The sequence below is a fragment of the Oncorhynchus nerka genome, linkage group LG14 (genome assembly GCF_034236695.1).
Source record: "Oncorhynchus nerka isolate Pitt River linkage group LG14, Oner_Uvic_2.0, whole genome shotgun sequence".
NCBI classification, from domain to species: Eukaryota; Metazoa; Chordata; class Actinopteri; order Salmoniformes; family Salmonidae; genus Oncorhynchus; species Oncorhynchus nerka.
The window spans coordinates 27,323,192-27,348,099 of record NC_088409.1 but is presented as its reverse complement, the minus strand read 5'-3'; the positions used below and the strand labels follow the sequence as shown (position 1 = coordinate 27,348,099).

Here is a 24,908-nt window from a genome sequence, read left to right as displayed (position 1 = left end):
TGACGGTAATTCATTAACATTACTGTTACCAGACATAGACTTAATAGCCTTCCAAAACGTTCTATGGTCATTCAGGTTATCAGTGGTAACAGACATAAAATATTCAGACTTGTCCTTCCTGAGAAGAAAAGAACACTTGTTTCGTAACTGCCTAAAAATAAGCCAATCAGCATCAGAACATGATTTCCTTGCTTTAGCCCAGGCTAGATTACGGTCGTGAATAATACAAGACAGCTCAGAAGAAAACCATGGATTATCCCGCCCTTTAACCCTGAACCTGCGGAATGGGGCATGTTTGTTTACTATTTGGAAAAAACCACCATGAAAGAATTTCCAGGCAGTTTCCACATCAGGGATAAGCTCAATCTTGCTCCAGTCAAAATAAAACAAATCATGAAAGAAAGCCTGCTCATTAAAACACAAATTTCTCTTATGAATAAAAAGTGGTTTGTCTTTGGAACCTTAGTATTTCTAACAGCAACAACAGCACAAAGGTCACTTAAATAATTACAAAAAACACCAACCGCAGAATATTTATGTGGAACATTTGTCAATCTCAAATCAATCAGGGTAGATTTATCTGGGCATTTAAGATTTGGGTGACTTTGCCACACTGACATGGAATTTAGATTTGACATATATAGCCACACCCCCACCTTTCTTAACCCGATCAGTGCGATAAACATTGTAACCACTTATACAAATATCCTTATCAAAAACAGACTTGCTGAGCCAGGGTTCAGAAAACATAATTACATCATCATCAGTTGATTTAGCCCAAATCCTAACCCCATCAATTTTTGACAACAGGCTGCGTACATTTAAATGAAAAATACCAAAACCAGATCTTGATTTAAAATCAGAGGGGGTTTGGAGACATTGCATATCAGGGCCAGGGTTAGGTTGCACGTTACCTGATATCAACAAAAGAAGAATAACTAGGCACCTCTGTTTAATAATCTTGCACGGCTTCTATTTTTTAAGAGACCTACTGCAAGCGAATTCTTCAAGTGAGGTTCCAGACAATATAAAACAGTAATTTAAAACCATTAGACTTTGGTAGTGACACAAATTCGTACTGTTCACATCATGCCACAAATACATCGGCACTTGGACGAGTGGACCGGGTGAAAAAGAGCGAGTTCCTGCAGACAAAATGTCCAATGGACAGGAGAGCTTATTGTCAGATGTACTCACCCAGCGACAGTGTTAGTTTTCTCCAGAGTTCAGTAAAGTCAGTGCACAAAGCAATACCACAAAAAGTGTCATTTTCTCTGACAAAAAAAATAAAAAATTAGAGGCCAACGAGAGAGACAGCGTGTATGTATGAGTCTGAATGTGAGTGTTTGCGCGTGTGTGTAGATTGGCTGTTGAGGTCGATAGAGAGAACGTTGAGATTGTTGAGCTGCCACTGATAGCCAGGCGAAGAGCAAAAAGGAGCAGCTTGGCCAAGACACTCCGCAGACAAAGGAGGAACTCAGGCCAGCCAGAGATAGGGTTACTTTGGTCAACTTGAGGAGGACCCGTGATCTTTACACCAGCAAAAAATAAAATAGTTTGCACTACACAACAACGAAGTTACGCAACCATAAATAAATAGGTTATTAGTAGGTTAAAATGTACTGGAGGCTCGGCAATGGCTAGAAGACCAGTGACGTCGAACGCCGCCCGAACAAGGAGAGGAACCAACTTCGGGGGAAGTCCACTATCGGCATATCTATTTATTATTGCCATAGAAAAGTTAGCTGTTAAAATGAGATCCAACAGTAATATTAAGGGATTAGAAATCCATGGCTTAAAAACAAAGGTGTCATTGTACGCTGATGATTCATGTTAAATCCACAATTAGAATCCCTCCACAGCCTCATAGAGGATCTAGATACTTTTAGAATTAGAATCCCTCCACAGCCTTATAGAGGATCTAGATACTTTTAGAATTAGAATCCCTCCACAGCCTCATAGAGGATCTAGATACTTTTAGAATTAGAATCCCTCCACAGCCTCATAGAGGATCTAGATACTTTCAGAATTAGAATCCCTCCACAGCCTCATAGAGGATCTAGATACTTTTAGAATTAGAATCCCTCCACAGCCTCATAGAGGATCTAGATACTTTTAGAATTAGAATCCCTCCACAGCCTCATAGAGGATCTAGATACTTTTTCTAACCTCTCTGGATTAAACCAAATTATGATAATAATTTACGTATTGGATCACAAAAAAATTCAACTTTTACATTACCGTGTAGTTTACCAATAAAGTGGTCTGATAGGGATGTGGACATACTCGGTCTACATATCCCGAAAGAAAGAAATGATCTCTCTCCAATACATTTTTTATTGAAAGTTAGCAAAAATAGATATGAGATTGCTACCATGGAAAGGAAAATACATGTATATTTGTGGGAAAATCACCCTGATTAACTCTTTAGTCATATCATATTTACCTATTTGCTTATGGTTTTGCCTACACCTAGTGACCTGCTTTTTAAATTATATGAACAAAATATATTACATTTTATTTGGAATTGCAAGCCAGACAAAATTAAAATGGCTTATTGATATAATGAATTTGAGTTCAGAGGTCAGAAATGATTAAATATTAAAGCATTAGACCTCTCACTAAAGGCATCAGTCATACAAAAGTTATATTTAAATCCGAAATGGTTCTCTAGTAAATTAGTAAGAATGTCTCACCCAATGTTCAAGAATGGCCTTTTTTCCCTTTATTCAGATTACAACTGCTTACTTTCGGGTATTTGAAAACGAAACCATCTCCAAAATATTGTTATTTTTTAAACAAGCCTTAGAAAGTTGGTTGCAATTTCAGTTTAATCCACCTGAAAAGACAGAACAAATAATACAACAAATATTGTGGGTGAACTCAAATATACTAATAGATTAAAAAAACTTTTATAATCTTTGTAAATTACATCATAAATAGGACTGGTGGAGTTGTTACACATGCAGCTAACACAGACAACATGCCTACCACTTTGAAGATGGCAAATATTTTTTATTGTGAAACAAAAAACATAAGACAAAAAAAATGAAAACTTGAGCAGGCATAACTATTCACCACCCCAAAGTCAATACTTTGTAGAGACACCTTTTTCAGCAATTAGATCTGCAAGTCTCTTGGGGTATGTCTTTATAATCTTGACACATCTATCCCCTGGGATCTTTGCCCATTCTTCAAGGCAAAACTGCTCCAGCTCCTTCATGTTGGATGGGTTCCGCTGGTGTAGAGCAATCTTTAATTCATACCACAGATTCTCAGTTGGATGGAGGTCTGGGGTTTGATTAGAGCATGAATGTTTCCCCTTAAATCACTCGAGTGTTGTTTTAGCAGTATGCTTCGGCTCATTGTCCTTCTGGAAGGTCCTGACCCGTCGCAGTCTCAAATCTCTGGAAGACTAAAACAGGTTTCACTCAAGAATTTCTCTGTATTTAGCACCATCCATTTTTCAACTCTTACCAGTTTCCCAGTCCCTGCCAATGAAAAACATCCCCACAGAATGATGCTGCCACCACCATGCTTCACTGTGGGGATGATGTTCTCGGGGTGATGAGAGGTGTTGGGTTTGCGCCAGACATAGTGTTTTCCTTGAATGCCAAAAAGCTACATACAGTGCCTTGCGAAAGTATTCGGCCCCCTTGAACTTTGCGACCTTTTGCCACATTTCAGGCTTCAAACATAAAGATATAAAACTGTATTTTTTTGTGAAGAATCAACAACAAGTGGGACACAATCATGAAGTGGAACGACATTTTTGGATATTTCAAACTTTTTTAACAAATCAAAAACTGAAAAATTGGGCGTGCAAAATTATTCGGCCCCTTAAGTTAATACTTTGTAGCGCCACCTTTTGCTGCGATTACAGCTGTATGTCGCTTGGGGTATGTCTCTATCAGTTTTGCACATCGAGAGACTGACATTTTTTCCCATTCCTCCTTGCAAAACAGCTCGAGCTCAGTGAGGTTGGATGGAGAGCATTTGTGAACAGCGGTTTTCAGTTCTTTCCACAGATTCTCGATTGGATTCAGGTCTGGACTTTGACTTGGCCATTCTAACACCTGGATATGTTTATTTTTGAACCATTCCATTGTAGATTTTGCTTTATGTTTTGGATCATTGTCTTGTTGGAAGACAAATCTCCGTCCCAGTCTCAGGTCTTTTGCAGACTCCATCAGGTTTCTTTCCAGAATGGTCCTGTATTTGGCTCCATCCATCTTCCCATCAATTTTAACCATCTTCCCTGTCCCCGCTGAAGAAAAGCAGGCCCAAACCATGATGCTGCCACCACCATGTTTGACAGTGGGATGGTGTGTTCAGGGTGATGAGTTGTGTTGCTTTTACGCCAAACATAACGTTTTGAATTGTTGCCAAAAAGTTCAATTTTGGTTTCATCTGACCAGAGCACCTTCTTCCACATGTTTGGTGTGTCTCCCAGGTGGCTTGTGGCAAACTTTAAACGACACTTTTTATGGATATCTTTAAGAAATGGCTTTCTTCTTGCCACTCTTCCATAAAGGCCAGATTTGTGCAATATACGACTGATTGTTGTCCTATGGACAGAGTCTCCCACCTCAGCTGTAGATCTCTGCAGTTCATCCAGAGTGATCATGGGCCTCTTGGCTGCATCTCTGATCAGTCTTCTCCTTGTATGAGCTGAAAGTTTAGAGGGACGGCCAGGTCTTGGTAGATTTGCAGTGGTCTGATACTCCTTCCATTTCAATATTATCGCTTGCACAGTGCTCCTTGGGATGTTTAAAGCTTGGGAAATCTTTTTGTATCCAAATCCGGCTTTAAACTTCTTCACAACAGTATCTCGGACCTGCCTGGTGTGTTCCTTGTTCTTCATGATGCTCTCTGCGCTTTTAACGGACCTCTGAGACTATCACAGTGCAGGTGCATTTATACGGAGACTTGATTACACACAGGTGGATTGTATTTATCATCATTAGTCATTTAGGTCAATATTGGATCATTCAGAGATCCTCACTGAACTTCTGGAGAGAGTTTGCTACACTGAAAGTAAAGGGGCTGAATAATTTTGCACGCCCAATTTTTCAGTTTTTGATTTGTTAAAAAAGTTTGAAATATCCAATAAATGTCGTTCCACTTCATGATTGTGTCCCACTTGTTGTTGATTCTTCACAAAAAAATACAGTTTTATATCTTTATGTTTGAAGCCTGAAATGTGGCAAAAGGTCGCAAAGTTCAAGGGGGCCAAATACTTTCGCAAGGCACAGTATAAGTCTCATCTGACCGGAGTACCTTCTTCCTAGTGTTTGGGGAGTCTACCACATGCTTTTTGGTGAAACACCAAATGTGTTTGCTTATTTCTTTCTTTAAAATTAAGCAATGGCTTTTTTTCTGGCCACTCTTCAGTAAAGCCCAACTCTGGAGAGTGTACGGCTTAAAGTGGTCCTATGGAAAGATATTCCAATCTCCGCTGTGGAGATTTGCAGCTCCTTCAGGGTTATCTTTGGTCTCTTTGTTGCCTCTCTGATTAATGCCCTCCTTGCCTGGTCTGTGGGTTTTGGTGGGCAGCCCGCACTTGGCAGGTTTGTTGTGGTGCCATATTCTTTCCATTTTTTAATAATGGATTTAATGGTGCTCCGTGGGATGTTAAAAGCTTCAGATATTTTTTTTATAACCCAACCCTGATCTCTACTTCTCCACAACTTTGTCCCTGACCTATTTGGAGAGTTCCTTGGTCTTTATAGTGCCTCTTGCTTGGTGGTGCCCCTTGCTTAGGGGTGTTGCAGACTCTGGGGCCTTTCAGAACAGGTGTATATACACTGCTCAAAAAAATAAAGGGAACACTAAAATAACACATCCTAGATCTGAATGAATGAAATATTCTTATTAAATACTTTTCTTTACATAGTTGAATGTGCTGACAACAAAATCACACAAAAATGATCAATGGAAATCAAATGTATCAACCCACGGAGGTCTGGATTTGGAGTCACACTCAAAATTAAAGTGGAAAACCACACTACAGGCTGATCCAACTTTGATGTAATGTCCTTAAAACAAGTCAAAATGAGGCTCAGGAGTGTGTGTGGCCTCCACGTGCCCGTAGGACCTCCCCACAACGCCTTGTCATACTCCTTATGAGGTAGTGGATGGTCTCCTGAGGGATCTCTTCCCAGACCTGGACTAAAGCATCCGTCAACTCCTGGACAGTCTGTGGTGCAACGTGGCGTTGGTGGATGGAGCGAGACATGATGTCCCAGATGTGCTCAATTGGATTCAGGTCTGGGGAACGGGCCGGCCAGTCCAGAGCATCAATGCCTTCCTCTTGCAGGAACTGCTGACACACTCCAGCCACATGAGGTCTAGCATTGTCTTGCATTAGGAGGAACCCGGGGCCAACCGCACCAGCATATGGTCTCACAAGGGGTCTGATGGCAGTCAGGCTACCTCTGGCGAGCACATGGAGGGCTGTGCGGCCCCCCAAAGAAATGCCACCCCACACCATGACTAACCCACCGCCAAACCGGTCATGCTGGAGGATGTTGCAGGCAGCAGAACGTTCTCCACGGCGTCTCCAGACTCTGTCACGTCTGTCACGTGCTCAGTGTGAACCTGCTTTCATCTGTGAAGAGCACAGGGTGCCAGTGGCGAATTTGCCAATCTTGGTGTTCTCTGGCAAATGCCAAACGTCCTGCACGGTGTTGGGCTGTAAGCACAACCCCCACCTGTGGACATCAGGCCCTCATACCACCCTCATGGAGTCTGTTTCTGACCGTTTGAGCAGACACATGCACATTTGTGGCCTGCTGGAGGTCATTTTGCAGGGCTCTGGCAGTGCTCCTCCTTGCACAAAGGCGGAGGTAGCGGTCCTGCTGTTGGGTTGTTGCCCTCCTACGGCCTCCTCCACGTCTCCTGATGTACTGGCCTGTCTCCTGGTAGCGCCTCCATGCTCTGGACACTACGCTGAGAGACACAGCAAACCTTGCCACAGCTCGCATTGATGTTCCATCCTGGATGAGCTGCACTACCTGAGCCACTTGTGTGGGTTGTAGACTCCGTCTCATGCTACCGCTAGAGTGAAAGCACCGCCAGCATTCAAAAGTGACCAAAACATCAGCCAGGAAGCATAGGAACTGAGAAGTGGTCTGTAGTCACCACCTGCAGAACCACTCCTTTATTGGGGGTGTCTTGCTAATTGCCTATAATATCCACCTGTTGTCTATTCCATTTGCACAACAGCATGTGAAATTTATTGTCAATCACTGTTGCTTCCTAAGTGGACAGTTTGATTTCACAGAAGTGTGATTGACTTGGAGTTACATTGTGTTGTTTAAGTGTTCCCTTTATTTTTTGAGCAGTATATATACTGAGATCATTGACAGATCATGTGACACTTAGACTGCACACAGGTGGACTTTATTTAACTAATTATGTGACTTCTGAAGGTAATTGGTTGCACCACACCTTATTTAGGGGCTTCATAGCAAAGGGAGTGAATACATATGCACGCACACCACTTTTCCGTATTTCTATTTTTTTTTGCATTTTTTGAAACAAGTCATTTTTTTAAATTTCACTTAATTTATTTGGACTATTTACTGTATGTCCATTACATGAAATCCAAATAAAAATCAATTTAAATTATAGGTTGTAATGCAACAAAATAGGAAAAATGCCGAAGGAGATTAATACTTTTGCAAGGCACTGTACCGATTCCATGGCACATGGTTTATGAATTGACATGCAAAACGACAACGGATTCAAAACTTCACATTTTTCAATTTAAATTATTATACAAAATTCTTGCAACCAATAGAATGTTATATATATGGGGGATACAAAAAAACATTAACACATTTAGCCTATCCAGACCTCATTCAGTACCCGGATGTGAGGGTGACCGTGACCCCCAGCTTCTTCATAAAGGTTTCCAGACCCGCAAAGTGAACTGGGGACCACGGTCGGTAACGATGTCCTCTGGAAGACTGTAGTACCGGAAGACCTGCTGGAATAGTGACATGGAGAGTGGTAGGTAGTCCAGAGAGAGGGATAAAATGGGGGGATTTAGAGAATATGTCAACAACAACCATAATAGTGGTAAAACCATCAGAAAGGGGAGATCAGTTACAACGTTTATGGACAGCTGTGACCTTGGCCGCTGAGGCATGGGAAGGGGAAGTAGTTTTCCTGCTGGAGCGTGCCAGGGAGATTTGTATTGGGTTCATGTTTAGCATGAGTTGACATATTGGGCGACGTCCTACGCCAAGGTGGGCCACCCGTATTTCTCGTGGAGGATTGGATGGTGCGGGTGATACCTGGGTATCCAGCGACAGAGGGATGTGTGTGCCCAGGTCAACAGCCGATCTCTCACCCCCATGGGGACGTAAATACCTTCTGGAGGGCAGGTAGCAGGAGCGGGCTCCCTCTCCAGAGCCTGGCGGAGCCTGCTCTGCTGTGGAGAGGTGTGTGGCCTCTACCTCCATAGGTTCAGGCTCTGCCTCAGGACAGCCAAAGGAGGGAGGCGAGTGGCGAGGTGGACACCTGTGCTCCCGAAGAAGGTTATCCAGACGGATGGCCATTGACACGAGAGCGTCCAAGGATATGTTGTCATCCCGACATGCCTACTGTGTCTGGATCTCCGTGCGCAGTCCACTGCGGAATAGAGTACGGAGCGCCAGCTCATTCCATCTACTGGAGGCTGCCACATTCTGAAAGGTGAGGGCGCACTCCGCAGTGGTCTGGGCACCCTGCTGGAGTTGGAACAGTTGCTCACCTCCCTCTCTGCCCTCTGGAGGTTGGTCGAAGACCGCCCTGAACAGAGCCATGAACCTCTCATAGTAACCCAGTTCCTCCTCCCATGCGGACCGTGGCAACCTTGGACCTCTCGATGATGGGGGTTCCCCATCTGATAGGGGAAGTAGAGGGAGCACTTTAGTAGGAAGCCACGGCATTTCGATGGAGTTCCGTCATACTTCTCTGGAAGGGATAGTCAGGCATGGGCTGGGTGGGCTGGGGGACTGGCTCACTGTGATGACCCATGGTAGGAGGCCCTCTGATAGGGGTATGGAGAACCTCGCTGGTGGTGTCGAGGCGGTGGAGAACACGGAGGACTTCCCTCATGGTTGTACCCAGTTGTGCCAGTTGGTTGTGGTGTTGGTGGAGTAGATGACCCGGTTCATTGACCGTCTAGAAGAAGGTTTTTATCTTCTGCTGCTTCCATATTGTTAGGTGGTATTCTGTAACGTATATGCCGGGAGTCAGGAAACAGGTGTAGAAGGTGAGTTTAATAATCAAATCAAATGTTATTGGTCACATACACATGGCTAGCAGATGTTAATGTGAGTGTAGCAAAATGCTTGTGCTTCTAGTTCCGACAGTGCTGTAATATCTAACAAGTAATGTAACAATTCCCCAACTACCTAATACACACAAATCTAAAGAGATGGAATAAGAATATGTATCATGACACAAGGTGAGACCCAGATACAGACACAGGAGGCAGATGGTTGGAGTCTTACAATATTTATTATCCAATAAGGTAAGGCAAGAGAATGGTCGTGGACAAGCAAAAGGGTCAAAACCAGTTCAGAGTCCAAACGGTACCGAAGGGCAAGCAGACTCAAGGGCAGGGCAGGCAGAGTCAAGGTCAGGGCAGGCAGAATGATCAGGCAGGCGGGAAAGTAGTCCAGAGTCAGGCAGGGGTCAAAACCGGGAAGACTATCAAAAAGAGAATAGCAAAAGGAGTACGGGAAAAACATGCTGGTTGACTTGACTAACATTCAAGATGAACTGCCACAGAGAGACAGGAATCACACTGGGGAAAATAAGCGACAGCTGGAGGGGGTGGAGACAATAACAGGAACAGGTGAAACAGATCAGGACGTGACATATGTACGTATAAATATATGGATGAGTGATGGCCGAACAGCATAGGAAAGGTGCACTAGATGGTTTAAGGTACAGTATATACATATGAGATGAGTAATGTAAGATATGTTAACATTATTAAAGTGGCATTGTTTAAATTGACTAGTGATCCATTTATTAAAGTGGCCCTCTTGAAGCATGTGGGGACAGCAGACTGGGATAGGGAGAGATTGAATATGTCTGTAAACACACCAGCCAGCTGGTTTGCGCATGCTCTGAGGAGGCGGCTAGGGATGCCATCTGGGCCAGCAGCCTTGCGAGGGTTAACACTTTTAAATGTCTTACTCATGTCGGCCACGGATAAGGAGGGTGGCACTGTATTATCCTCAAAGCGGGCAAAGAAGGTGTTTAGTTTGTCTGGAAGTGAGATGTCCGTGACGTGTCTGGTTTTCTTTTTGTAGTCCGTGATTTCCTGTAGACCCTGCCACATACGTCTCATGTCTGAGCCATTGAATTGCAACTTCACTTTGTCCCTATACCGACATTTTGCTTGTTTGATTGCCTTGCAGAGGGAACAACTACACTGTTTGTATTCGGCCATATTCTCAGTCCTCTATCCATGGTTAAATGCGGTGGTTCGCTCTTTCATTTTTGCCTTAATGCCGCCATCCATCCACGGTTCTGGTTAGGGTAGGATTTAATAGTCACAGTGGGTACAACATCTCCAATGCACTTCCTTATAAACTCACTCACAGAGTCCGTATATATATCGATGTTAATATATCGATGCCCGGATCATTTCCCAGTCCGAGTGATCAAAATAATCTTGAAGCGTGGATTCCGATTGGTCAGACCAGTGTTGAATGGCTTTAGTTACGGGTACATCCTGTTTGAGTTTCTGCCTATAAGACGGTCGGAACTAGATGGACTCTTAGTCGGATTTGCCCGAAGGGAGGGCGAAGAAGGGCCTTGTATGCATCGCAGAAGTTAGAGTAGCAGTGATCGAGTGTATTGCCCACGCAAGTGCTCCAATCAATATGCTGATAGAATTTAGGTAGCCTTGTTCTCAAATTTGCTTTGTTAAAAACCCCAGATACAATAAATGCAGCCTCGGGATATATGGTTTCCAGTTTACATAGAGTCCAGTAAAGTTCCGGCGTAGTGTCTGCTTGAGGGGGTATATACACAACTGTGATGATAACTGATGAGAATTCTCTTGGGGGATATTATGGCCGGCATTTGATTCTAAAGAATTCTAGGTTGGTGAGCAGAAGGACTTGAGTTCCTGTATGTTATTATGATTACACCATGAGTCGTTAATCATGAAGCATACACACCCGCCCTTCTTCTTCCCAGAGAGGTGTTTATCTCTGTCAACGCGACGCATGAAGAAGCCCGGTGGCTGAACCAGCTCCGACAACGTATCCCGAGATAGCCATGTTTCCGTGAAACAGAGAATGATACAATCTCTGATGTCTCTCTGGAAGGCAACCCTTGCTTTAATTTCGTCTACCTTGTTGTCAAGAGACTGGACATTGGCAAGTAGTATACTCGGAAGCAGTGGGCGGTGTGCACGCCTACGGAGCCTGACCAGGGGGCCGCTCCGTCTGCCTCTTCTGCGGCGACGTTGTTTTTGGTCGGTGTCTGGGATTAGATCTACTGTCCTGGGTGGTGGTCCGAACAAAGGATCCACTTCGGGAAAGTCATATTCCTGGTCGTAATGATGGTAACTTAGCGTCGCTCTTATATCCAATAGTTCTTCCCAACTGTATGTAATAACACTTAAGATTTTCTGGGCTAACAATGTAAGAAATAATACATAAAAAAACTAAATACTGCATAGTTTCCTAAGGACTCGAAACGAGGCAACCATCTCTGTCAGCGCCATCTTCATGAAACGATACAAAAGAACAAACATGAGAAGCATTCTGAACACGAGAGAAAACAATACCACCTAATGACTGATGGCAACTGAGGGCTAAATAAAGGGGGCGAAATCAAGGGGAAAATGATGGCCACGTGTGTGTAATGATGAGGAACAGGTGTGCGTAATATAATAGCCATTTCCGGTGGTTAGTAGACCGGTGACGTCGCGCGCTGGAGGTGAGGGAGCGGAAGTAGGTGTGACAATATGTTTATAAGTTCCGTGCCATTATTTTTATTTTACATGATTTTATAGTAAGAAGAATATAATTGAGAATAGCTGAATGAAATAGAAAGGAGATTTTTCCCATTTATGGAGCATATGAAGTGGCTATGTTGAGTGAAAAAGTGATCACTTGAAACAGGTCCTATATGCTAGATTTAATAGTTATTTGGCAACTTTAGTTGTGAGTGATACAAACCATAGAATGTCTCAGAAATCAGGCTGCTTCGGTTTTATAGTGGAACATGTGCTTAATATGAGCAGCTGAGACAGAAATATAAGAGTGTTGGGTCAGTAACCGAAAGGTTGCTGAATCAAATCCCGAGCTGACAAGGTAGAAATCTGTCGTTGGGCACCTGAACAAGACAGTTAACCCACTGTTCCCCAGTAGGCTGTCATTGTAAATAATAATTTGTTCTTAAATTAATTGCCTAGTTAAATAAAGGTTAAATTAAATATAGATTAAAATAATAATAATGCAGTCCACACTCAAAGGCAATTACTCACATTTGTTAGGCTAGAGCCATGAGTACCAGACATCTTAAATCAATTTTGTTTTATGTTTTTCTGCCATGTGTAATATGCGTTAGGCTATGTATTGTAAAGACACAACACATTTTTTTGATCTTGGGCCAGGGTAGCCTAGTGGTTAGAGCGTTGGACTAGTAACCGGAAGGTTGCAAGTTCAAACCCCCGAGCTGACAAGGTACAAATCTGTCGTTCTGCTCCTGAAAACAATAATTTGTTCTTAACTGACTTGCCTATAGTTAAATAAAGGTAAAATTAAAAAATAAGCCTATGCATAAACTCAAATATGTGTTAGGGTGTTTTGAATTAGTCATCACCTGAGAAAGCGCTGTCCATTTTATAGGCTTTGAAACAACATCCACAACAACCATGTTTTATACTGTTTCAACCTGCTGTTAAACTTGTTTCTTCAAATCATCACAGTGAGGTGAGTTTTAAAGGTATGATAGGCCTTCTGTTTTGATGATAAGTGTTTGATGTGATTTCCCATTGCATTTGCTTTGATGTCAGAGTGGTTAGAGGGACAATAGAGCCCTGAGTACCAGACCATTAGGACCTGATTGAGGGACAATAGAGCCCTGAGTACCAGGTCATTAGGAACTGATGGAGAGACAATAGAGCCCTGAGTTACCAGGCCATTAGACCTTATGGAGCAACAATAGAGCTCTGAGTACTAGGCCATTAGGACCTGATTGAGGGACAATAGAGCCCTGAGTACCAGGCCATTAGGAACTGATGGAGAGACAATAGAGCCCTGAGTACGAGGCCGTTAGGACCTGATGGAGGAACAATAGAGCCCTGAATAGGACGTGATGGAGGGACAATAGAGCCCAGAGTACCAGGCCATTAGGAACTGATGGAGGGACAATAGAGCCCTGAGTACCAGACCATTAGGACCTGATGGTAGTTGGGTAGTAAGTTGGGTACTACCAAAGCATGTCCAGAGTGCATAAAAGGATTACATGGAATTTTACTGCCGCCATGACTGCCGGGTTGGCGGTAATACGGTCACCGCAACAGCCCTAGGTTCAATGTCTTCATCCTTATGTACTAAATCGAGAGTAGACTCATCTTTTTTCCCTCTTCACTCTTTTCCCTCCCTCCAGTTGGAGCTGAACTGCCAGGTGATGTTCCGTAACTACCAGAGGAAGACAGACATGGACGAGCCCCCGCTGGTGGACTTCGGAGGGGAGGGGGACGATGACAAGAGCACTAAGAGGAAGAACAAGGACCCCCTGTATGTTCACATGGAGGAGGAGTTCTACCGTTACGGAGTCAAGATGGAGTGGCTCATGATCCACCGCATCCTCAACCACAGGTAGCGCACACACAGGCACCTTGGATACACACGCTAACACACACAGGCACCTTGGATACACACGCTAACACACACAGGCACCTTGGATACACACGGTAACACACACACACACCTGGGATACACACACTAACACACACACAACTGGGATACACACGGTAACACACACACACCTGGGATACACACGCTAACAAACACACACACACCTGGGATACACACGCTAACACACACACACCCTGAATACACACGCTAACACACACACACACCTGGAATACACACGCTAACACACACACACCTGGAATACACACGCTAACACACACACACCTGGAATACACACGCTAACACACACACACCTGGGATACACACGCTAACAAACACACACACACCTGGGATACACACGCTAACACACACACACCTGGAATACACACGCTAACACACACACACCTGGAATACACACGCTAACACACACACACCTGGAATACACACGCTAACACACACACACCTGGAATACACACGCTAACACACACACACCTGGGATACACACGCTAACACACACACACCTGGGATACACACGCTAACACACACACCTGGGGTACACACGCTAACACACACACAACTGGGGTACACACGCTAACACACACACACCTGGGATACACACGCTAACACACACACCTGGGGTACACACGCTAACACACACACAACTGGGGTACACACGCTAACACACACACAACTGGGGTACATACGCTAACACACACACACACCTGGGGTGCACATGCTAACACACACACCTGGGGTACACACGCTAACACACACACACCTGGGATACACACGCTAACACACACACCTGGGATAAACACGCTAACACACACACACCTGGGATACACACACTAACACACACACCTGGGATAAACACGCTAACACACACACACCTGGGATAAACACGCTAACACACACACACCTGGGATACACACACTAACACACACACCTGGGATAAACACGCTAACACAACACAGCATAGGTAACATACTACCATACTACGCACACCTTCTTAGGCGAGGTGCTGACTAGCGGAGTAGAAAACTTGAAAATAAAAGAGAGCCACACACTCTAGGAGCTCAGATGCAAAAATTGAATGACCAACGTTTCGACAGCCAAGCTGTCTTCATCAGGGTATAATCACAAACACTGCGGGATGACTCGTTTATGTAGTTTCAAAAGACACAGGTGTCTGTAATCATGGCCAAGAGTGGCCTAATATCATTGGTTAATTATCAAATATTAAAATGGAATACAAAGAGGCAGCCTCTCGTTTTAACAATAAATGATCAAGGTCACCCCCTCCCCTAGGGAGAGTGACATGTTCGATGCCAATATAACGCAGAGACGAAATCGAGTGGTCTAACGCAGAGACGAAAACATACTACCTCCTAACACAGGCATGTCATAGTCAGTTCTGTAAAGGAAAAGGCTGTTTATTTGTTGTAAAAATGGCAGTATATTGTTTAACACCTCTGTATCCTATTTGTATCAATACAGATGTAAACCATAATATCATCATTGTCCTTCCCCTCTCCTCCTCTCTCCAGTGTGGATAAGAGGAACAACGTGCACTACCTGATCAAGTGGAGGGATCTGGCCTACGACCAGGCCTCCTGGGAGAGTGAGGAGATGGACATCCCAGAGTACGACCAATACAAGCAGACCTACTGGAACCACAGGTACGCACACACTCAACAATACATGCACACAAAACTCTGATAACTATAGTAACCTATAGCAACCTATAGTAACCTATAGCACCCTATAGTAAGTAACCTGACGCAATAATCTAATCCTCTTCATGTCTTCCATCTTTCTCTACCTACCCCCTCTTCCATCTCTCTCTCTCTCTCTCTCTCTCTCTCTCTCTCTCTCTCTCTCTCTCTCTCTCTCTCTCAGAGAGTTGATGTTGGGAGATGAGGGCAGGCCTGGTAAGAAGCTGAAGAAGATAGCTAAAGTGAAGAAGAGTGAGAAACCCCCTGCTAACCCTGTGGTGGATGTAAGTACGGGTACTTCCTTGTTCCTTTTCATGTGAATCGTCCAAATCTTCTAGTCACATTGATTCATGATTCTGCTCTGTGATGTAAATGAAGATGTTTATCTTCCACTTCCCCTCCAGCCCACCATCAAGTTTGACCATCAGCCAGACTACCTGGACACTACAAGGGGAACGCTGCACCCCTACCAGCTGGAGGGTCTCAACTGGCTGCGTTTCTCCTGGGCTCAGGCCACTGACACTATACTGGCTGATGAGATGGGTCTAGGCAAGACTGTCCAGACCGCTGTCTTCCTCTACTCACTCTACAAAGAGGTGTGTTGGTAGGGTCTGTATTGGGGTCTGTGTGTGCTGGATAGGCAAAAGGATGTGGTCATCTGATTCCACAGCGATGTGTTTCAGAGTGTGTGTGTGTGAGAGAGATATCTTGTGTGTATGTAAGTTTTTGTCTCTCGTCCAGTCTGCCTTCCCTTGTCAATAATTTCACTGCCAAACCCTGGACAAACAATAAAACCGCCCATCAAAGGGAACTAGTCCAAAAAGAGGGACTCTGTCCTAAAGGCAGGCTGGGACAAATACAAGCAAAGTCCAGCTAGTCTTATCAGAAGGCTAGGTTGAGTTATTACCCTACTGCTAAATACCTAGTGATGTGAATGATCAGTCCAATGTTAGGGGATAAGGGCAGAGCATCTAAATCGGACTTAGGCACTTCTCTTTTCTGATTCACCTAAAGTGTTTTACTCACTCACCTATTAACCCCTGACCTTCCACCTCTCCAGGGTCATTCAAAGGGCCCGTTCCTGGTGAGCGCCCCCCTGTCCACCATCATTAACTGGGAGAGAGAGTTTGAGTTGTGGGCCCCGGACATGTACGTGGTGACCTACGTAGGAGACAAGGACAGCAGAGCCGTCATCAGAGAAAACGAGTTCTCCTTCGAGGGCAATGCCATCCGGGGAGGCAAGAAGGCCTCTAAGATGAGGGTGAGAGACGAATGGGATGGGAGGATGGGGAGACTGATAAGGTGCTGTCATGGTTGTTATTGTTGTTCATTATATCTTTGTTGTTACCCCCTAATCCTTTGCCCCCTTCCTCTCGCTCTGTTTCCCTGCAGAAAGACTCATCGGTGAAGTTCCATGTCCTGCTGACGTCCTATGAGCTGATCACTATAGACCAGGCTGTGCTGGGCTCCATAGACTGGGCCTGTCTGGTGGTGGATGAGGCACACAGGCTGAAGAACAACCAGTCAAAGGTCAAACACACACCAGTACAATAACCATTATAGTCATAACCAGTACCTTAACCATTATAGTCATAACCAGTACCATAACCATTATAGTCATAACCAGTACCATAACCATTATAGTCATAACCAGTACCATAGCCATTATATTCAATAACCAGTACCATAGCCATTATATTCAATAACCAGTACCATAACCATTATATTCAATAACCAGTACCATAACCATTATAGACATAACCAGGACCATAACCATTATATTCAATAACCAGTACCAAGACCATTATATTCAATAACCAGTACCATAACCATTATAGTCATAACCAGTACCATAGCCATTATATTCAATAACCAGTACCATAACCATTATAGACATAACCAGTACCATAACCATTATAGTCATAACCAGTACCATAACCATTATAGCCATAACCAGTACCATAACCATTATAGTCATAACCAGTACCATAACCATTATAGTCATAACCAGTACCATAACCATTATAGACATAACCAGTACCATAACCATTATAGACATAACCAGTACCATAACCATTATAGACATAACCAGTACCATAACCATTATAGACATAACCAGTACCATAACCATTAGAGACATAACCAGTACCATAACCATTATATTCAATAACCAGTACCATAACCATTATAGTCATAACCAGTACCATAACCATTATAGTCATAACCAGTACCATAACCATTAGAGACATAACCAATACCATAACCATTATAGACATAACCAGTACCATGGCCATTATAGACATAACCAGTACCATAACCATTACCATAACCATTATAGTCATAACCAGTATAGTCATAGCCAGTACCATAACCATTAGAGACATAACCAGTACCATGACCATTATAGACATAACCAGTACCATAACCGTTATATTCAATAACCAGTACCATAACCATTATATTCAATAACCAGTACCATAACCATTATAGTCATAACCAGTACCATAACCATTATAGTCATAACCAGTACCATAACCATTATAGCCATAACCAGTACCATAACCATTATATTCAATAACCAGTACCATGACCATTATAGACATAACCAGTACCATAACCATTATATTCAATAACCAGTACCATAACCATTATATTCAATAACCAGTACCATAACCATTATAGTCATAACCAGTACCATAACCATTATAGTCATAACCAGTACCATAACCATTATAGACATAACCAGTACCATAACCATTATAGTCATAACCAGTACCATAACCATTATAGACATAACCAGTACCATGGCCATTATAGACATAACCAGTACCATAACCATTATAGTCATAACCAGTACCATAACCATTAGAGACATAACCAGTACCATAACCATTATATTCAATAACCATTACTATAACCATTATAGTCATAACCAGTACCATAACCATTAGACATAACCAGTACCATAACCATTATAGTCATAACCAGTACCATAACCATTATATTCAATAACCAGTACCATAACCATTATAGACATAACCAGTACCATAACCAGTATAGTCATAACCAGTACCATGACCATTATAGACATAACCAGTACCATAACCGTTATATTCAATAACCAGTACCATAACCATTATATTCAATAACCAGTACCATAACCATTATAGTCATAACCAGTACCATAACCATTATAGTCATAACCAGTACCATAACCATTATAGCCATAACTAGTACCATAACCATTATAGCCATAACCAGTACCATAACCATTATAGTCATAACCAGTACCATAACCATTATAGTCATAACCAGTACCATAACCATTATAGACATAACCATTATAGACATAACCAGTACCATAACCATTATAGACATAACCAGTACCATAACCATTATAGACATAACCAGTACCATAACCATTAGAGACATAACCAGTACCATAACCATTATATTCAATAACCAGTACCATAACCATTATAGTCATAACCAGTACCATAACCATTATAGTCATAACCAGTACCATAACCATTATAGACATAACCAGTACCATGGCCATTATAGACATAACCAGTACCATAACCATTACCATAACCATTATAGTCATAACCAGTATAGTCATAGCCAGTACCATAACCATTAGAGACATAACCAGTACCATAACCATTATAGACATAACCAGTACCATGGCCATTATAGACATAACCAGTACCATAACCATTATAGACATAACCAGTACCATAACCATTATATTCAATAACCAGTACCATAACCATTATAGTCATAACCAGTACCATAACCATTAGAGACATAACCAGTACCATAACCATTATATTCAATAACCAGTACCATAACCATTATAGTCATAACCAGTACCATAACCATTATAGTCATAACCAGTACCATAACCATTATAGACATAACCAGTACCATGGCCATTATAGACATAACCAGTACCATAACCATTACCATAACCATTATAGTCATAACCAGTATAGTCATAGCCAGTACCATAACCATTAGAGACATAACCAGTACCATAACCATTATAGACATAACCAGTACCATGGCCATTATAGACATAACCAGTACCATAACCATTATAGACATAACCATTACCATAACCATTATATTCAATAACCAGTACCATAACCATTATAGTCATAACCAGTACCATAACCATTAGAGACATAACCAGTACCATAACCATTATATTCAATAACCATTACTATAACCATTATAGTCATAACCAGTATTGTCATAGCCAGTACCATAACCATTAGAGACATAACCAGTACCATAACCATTATATTCAATAACCAGTACCATAACCATTATATTCAATAACCAGTACCATAACCATTATAGTCATAACCAGTACCATAACCATTATAGTCATAACCAGTACCATAACCAGTACCATAACCATTATAGTCATAACCAGTACCATAACCATTATATTCAATAACCAGTACCATAACCATTATAGACATAACCAGTACCATAACCAGTATAGTCATAACCAGTACCATGACCATTATAGACATAACCAGTACCATAACCGTTATATTCAATAACCAGTACCATAACCATTATATTCAATAACCAGTACCATAACCATTATAGTCATAACCAGTACCATAACCATTATAGTCATAACCAGTACCATAACCATTATAGCCATAACCAGTACCATAACCATTATAGTCATAACCAGTACCATAACCATTATAGTCATAACCAGTACCATAACCATTATAGACATAACCAGTACCATAACCATTATAGACATAACCAGTACCATAACCATTATAGACATAACCAGTACCATAACCATTATAGACATAACCAGTACCATAACCATTAGAGACATAACCAGTACCATAACCATTATATTCAATAACCAGTACCATAACCATTATAGTCATAACCAGTACCATAACCATTATAGTCATAACCAGTACCATAACCATTAGAGACATAACCAATACCATAACCATTATAGACATAACCAGTACCATGGCCATTATAGACATAACCAGTACCATAACCATAACCATTATAGTCATAACCAGTATAGTCATAGCCAGTACCATAACCATTAGAGACATAACCAGTACCATGACCATTATAGACATAACCAGTACCATAACCGTTATATTCAATAACCAGTACCATAACCATTATATTCAATAACCAGTACCATAACCATTATAGTCATAACCAGTACCATAACCATTATAGTCATAACCAGTACCATAACCATTATAGCCATAACCAGTACCATAACCATTATAGTCATAACCAGTACCATAACCATTATAGTCATAACCAGTACCATAACCATTATAGACATAACCAGTACCGTAACCATTATAGACATAACCAGTACCATAACCATTATAGACATAACCAGTACCATAACCATTATAGACATAACCAGTACCATAACCATTAGAGACATAACCAGTACCATAACCATTATATTCAATAACCAGTACCATAACCATTATAGTCATAACCAGTACCATAACCATTATAGTCATAACCAGTACCATAACCATTATAGTCATAACCAGTACCATAACCAGTACCATAACCATTATAGTCATAACCAGTACCATAACCATTATATTCAATAACCAGTACCATAACCATTATAGACATAACCAGTACCATAACCAGTATAGTCATAACCAGTACCATGACCATTATAGACATAACCAGTACCATAACCGTTATATTCAATAACCAGTACCATAACCATTATATTCAATAACCAGTACCATAACCATTATAGTCATAACCAGTACCATAACCATTATAGTCATAACCAGTACCATAACCATTATAGCCATAACCAGTACCATAACCATTATAGTCATAACCAGTACCATAACCATTATAGTCATAACCAGTACCATAACCATTATAGACATAACCAGTACCATAACCATTATAGACATAACCAGTACCATAACCATTATAGACATAACCAGTACCATAACCATTATAGACATAACCAGTACCATAACCATTAGAGACATAACCAGTACCAAAACCATTATATTCAATAACCAGTACCATAACCATTATAGTCATAACCAGTACCATAACCATTATAGTCATAACCAGTACCATAACCATTAGAGACATAACCAATACCATAACCATTATAGACATAACCAGTACCATGGCCATTATAGACATAACCAGTACCATAACCATTACCATAACCATTATAGTCATAACCAGTGTAGTCATAGCCAGTACCATAACCATTAGAGACATAACCAGTACCATAACCATTATAGACATAACCAGTACCATGGCCATTATAGACATAACCAGTACCATAACCATTATAGTCATAACCAGTACCATGGCCATTATAGACATAACCAGTACCATAACCATTATAGACATAACCAGTACCATAACCATTATAGACATAACCAGTACCATAACCATTATATTCAATAACCAGTACCATAACCATTATAGTCATAACCAGTACCATAACCATTATAGTCATAACCAGTCCCATAACCATTATAGACATAACCATTACCATAACCATTATATTCAATAACCAGTACCATAACCATTATAGTCATAACCAGTCCCATAACCATTAGAGACATAACCAGTACCATAACCATTATATTCAATAACCATTACTATAACCATTATAGTCATAACCAGTATTGTCATAGCCAGTACCATAACCATTAGAGACATAACCAGTACCATAACCATTATAGACATAACCAGTACCATAACCATTATAGTCATAACCATAACCATTATAGTCATAACCAGTACCATAACCATTATAGACATAACCAGTACCATAACCATTATAGACATAACCAGTACCATAACCATTATAGTCATAACCAGTACCATGGCCATTATAGACATAACCACTACCATAACCATTAGAGACATAACCAGTACCATAACCATTATATTCAATAACCAGTGTCATAACCATTATAGTCATAACCAGTATCATAACCATTATAGACATAACCAGTAACATAACCATTATAGACACAACCATTATAGACATTACCAGTACCATAATCATTATAGTCATAACCAGTACCATAACCATTATAGTCATAATCAGTACCATAACCATTATAGGCATAACCAGTACCATAACTATTTTAGTCATAACCAGTAACATAACCATTATAGACACAACCATTATAGACATTACCAGTACCATAACCATTATAGTCATAACCAGTACCATAACCATTATAGTCATAATCAGTACCATAACCATTTATAGACATAACCATTATAGGCATAACCAGTACCATAACCATTATAGTCATAACCAGTACCATAACCATTATAGACATAACCAGTACCATAACCATTATAGACATAACCAGTACCATAACCATTATAGTCATAACCAGTACCATAACCATTATAGACATAACCAGTACCATGGCCATTATAGACATAACCAGTACCATAACCATTATAGTCATAACCAGTACCATAACCATTAGAGACATAACCAGTACCATAACCATTATATTCAATAACCATTACTATAACCATTATAGTCATAACCAGTACCATAACCATTAGAGACATAACCAGTACCATAACCATTATAGTCATAACCAGTACCATAACCATTATATTCAATAACCAGTACCATAACCATTATAGACATAACCAGTACCATAACCAGTATAGTCATAACCAGTACCATGACCATTATAGACATAACCAGTACCATAACCGTTATATTCAATAACCAGTACCATAACCATTATATTCAATAACCAGTACCATAACCATTATAGTCATAACCAGTACCATAACCATTATAGTCATAACCAGTACCATAACCATTATAGCCATAACCAGTACCATAACCATTATAGCCATAACCAGTACCATAACCATTATAGTCATAACCAGTACCATAACCATTATAGTCATAACCAGTACCATAACCATTATAGACATAACCATTATAGACATAACCAGTACCATAACCATTATAGACATAACCAGTACCATAACCATTATAGACATAACCAGTACCATAACCATTAGAGACATAACCAGTACCATAACCATTATATTCAATAACCAGTACCATAACCATTATAGTCATAACCAGTACCATAACCATTATAGTCATAACCAGTACCATAACCATTATAGACATAACCAGTACCATGGCCATTATAGACATAACCAGTACCATAACCATTACCATAACCATTATAGTCATAACCAGTATAGTCATAGCCAGTACCATAACCATTAGAGACATAACCAGTACCATAACCATTATAGACATAACCAGTACCATGGCCATTATAGACATAACCAGTACCATAACCATTATAGACATAACCAGTACCATAACCATTACCATAACCATTATAGACATAACCATTACCATAACCATTATATTCAATAACCAGTACCATAACCATTATAGTCATAACCAGTACCATAACCATTAGAGACATAACCAGTACCATAACCATTATATTCAATAACCATTACTATAACCATTATAGTCATAACCAGTATTGTCATAGCCAGTACCATAACCATTAGAGACATAACCAGTACCATAACCATTATATTCAATAACCAGTACCATAACCATTATATTCAATAACCAGTACCATAACCATTATAGTCATAACCAGTACCATAACCATTATAGTCATAACCAGTACCATAACCATTATAGACATAACCAGTACCATAACCATTATAGTCATAACCAGTACCATAACCATTATATTCAATAACCAGTACCATAACCATTATAGACATAACCAGTACCATAACCAGTATAGTCATAACCAGTACCATGACCATTATAGACATAACCAGTACCATAACCATTATATTCAATAACCAGTACCATAACCATTATATTCAATAACCAGTACCATAACCATTATAGTCATAACCAGTACCATAACCATTATAGTCATAACCAGTACCATAACCATTATAGCCATAACCAGTACCATAACCATTATAGTCATAACCAGTACCATAACCATTATAGTCATAACCAGTACCATAACCATTATAGACATAACCAGTACCATAACCATTATAGACATAACCAGTACCATAACCATTATAGACATAACCAGTACCATAACCATTATAGACATAACCAGTACCATAACCATTAGAGACATAACCAGTACCATAACCATTATATTCAATAACCAGTACCATAACCATTATAGTCATAACCAGTACCATAACCATTATAGTCATAACCAGTACCATAACC

The 24,908-nt window shown here is 40.9% G+C and overlaps 1 protein-coding gene across 3 annotated transcripts in view; it reads left to right on the top strand.

Annotated features, from left to right (window-relative positions):
- Positions 1 to 24,908, top strand: part of LOC115125707 (chromodomain-helicase-DNA-binding protein 4-like) — a 92,380-nt gene that overhangs the window by 10,610 nt on the left and 56,862 nt on the right. For all 3 annotated transcript variants that reach the window (XM_065027886.1, XM_065027885.1, XM_065027884.1), the window contains 6 exons: positions 13,636 to 13,847; positions 15,431 to 15,562; positions 15,783 to 15,882; positions 16,003 to 16,194; positions 16,659 to 16,859; positions 16,991 to 17,128. In XM_065027886.1, coding sequence (XP_064883958.1) covers positions 13,636 to 13,847; positions 15,431 to 15,562; positions 15,783 to 15,882; positions 16,003 to 16,194; positions 16,659 to 16,859; positions 16,991 to 17,128 — 975 coding nt within the window. The remainder of the gene's footprint in view (positions 1 to 13,635; positions 13,848 to 15,430; positions 15,563 to 15,782; positions 15,883 to 16,002; positions 16,195 to 16,658; positions 16,860 to 16,990; positions 17,129 to 24,908) is intronic.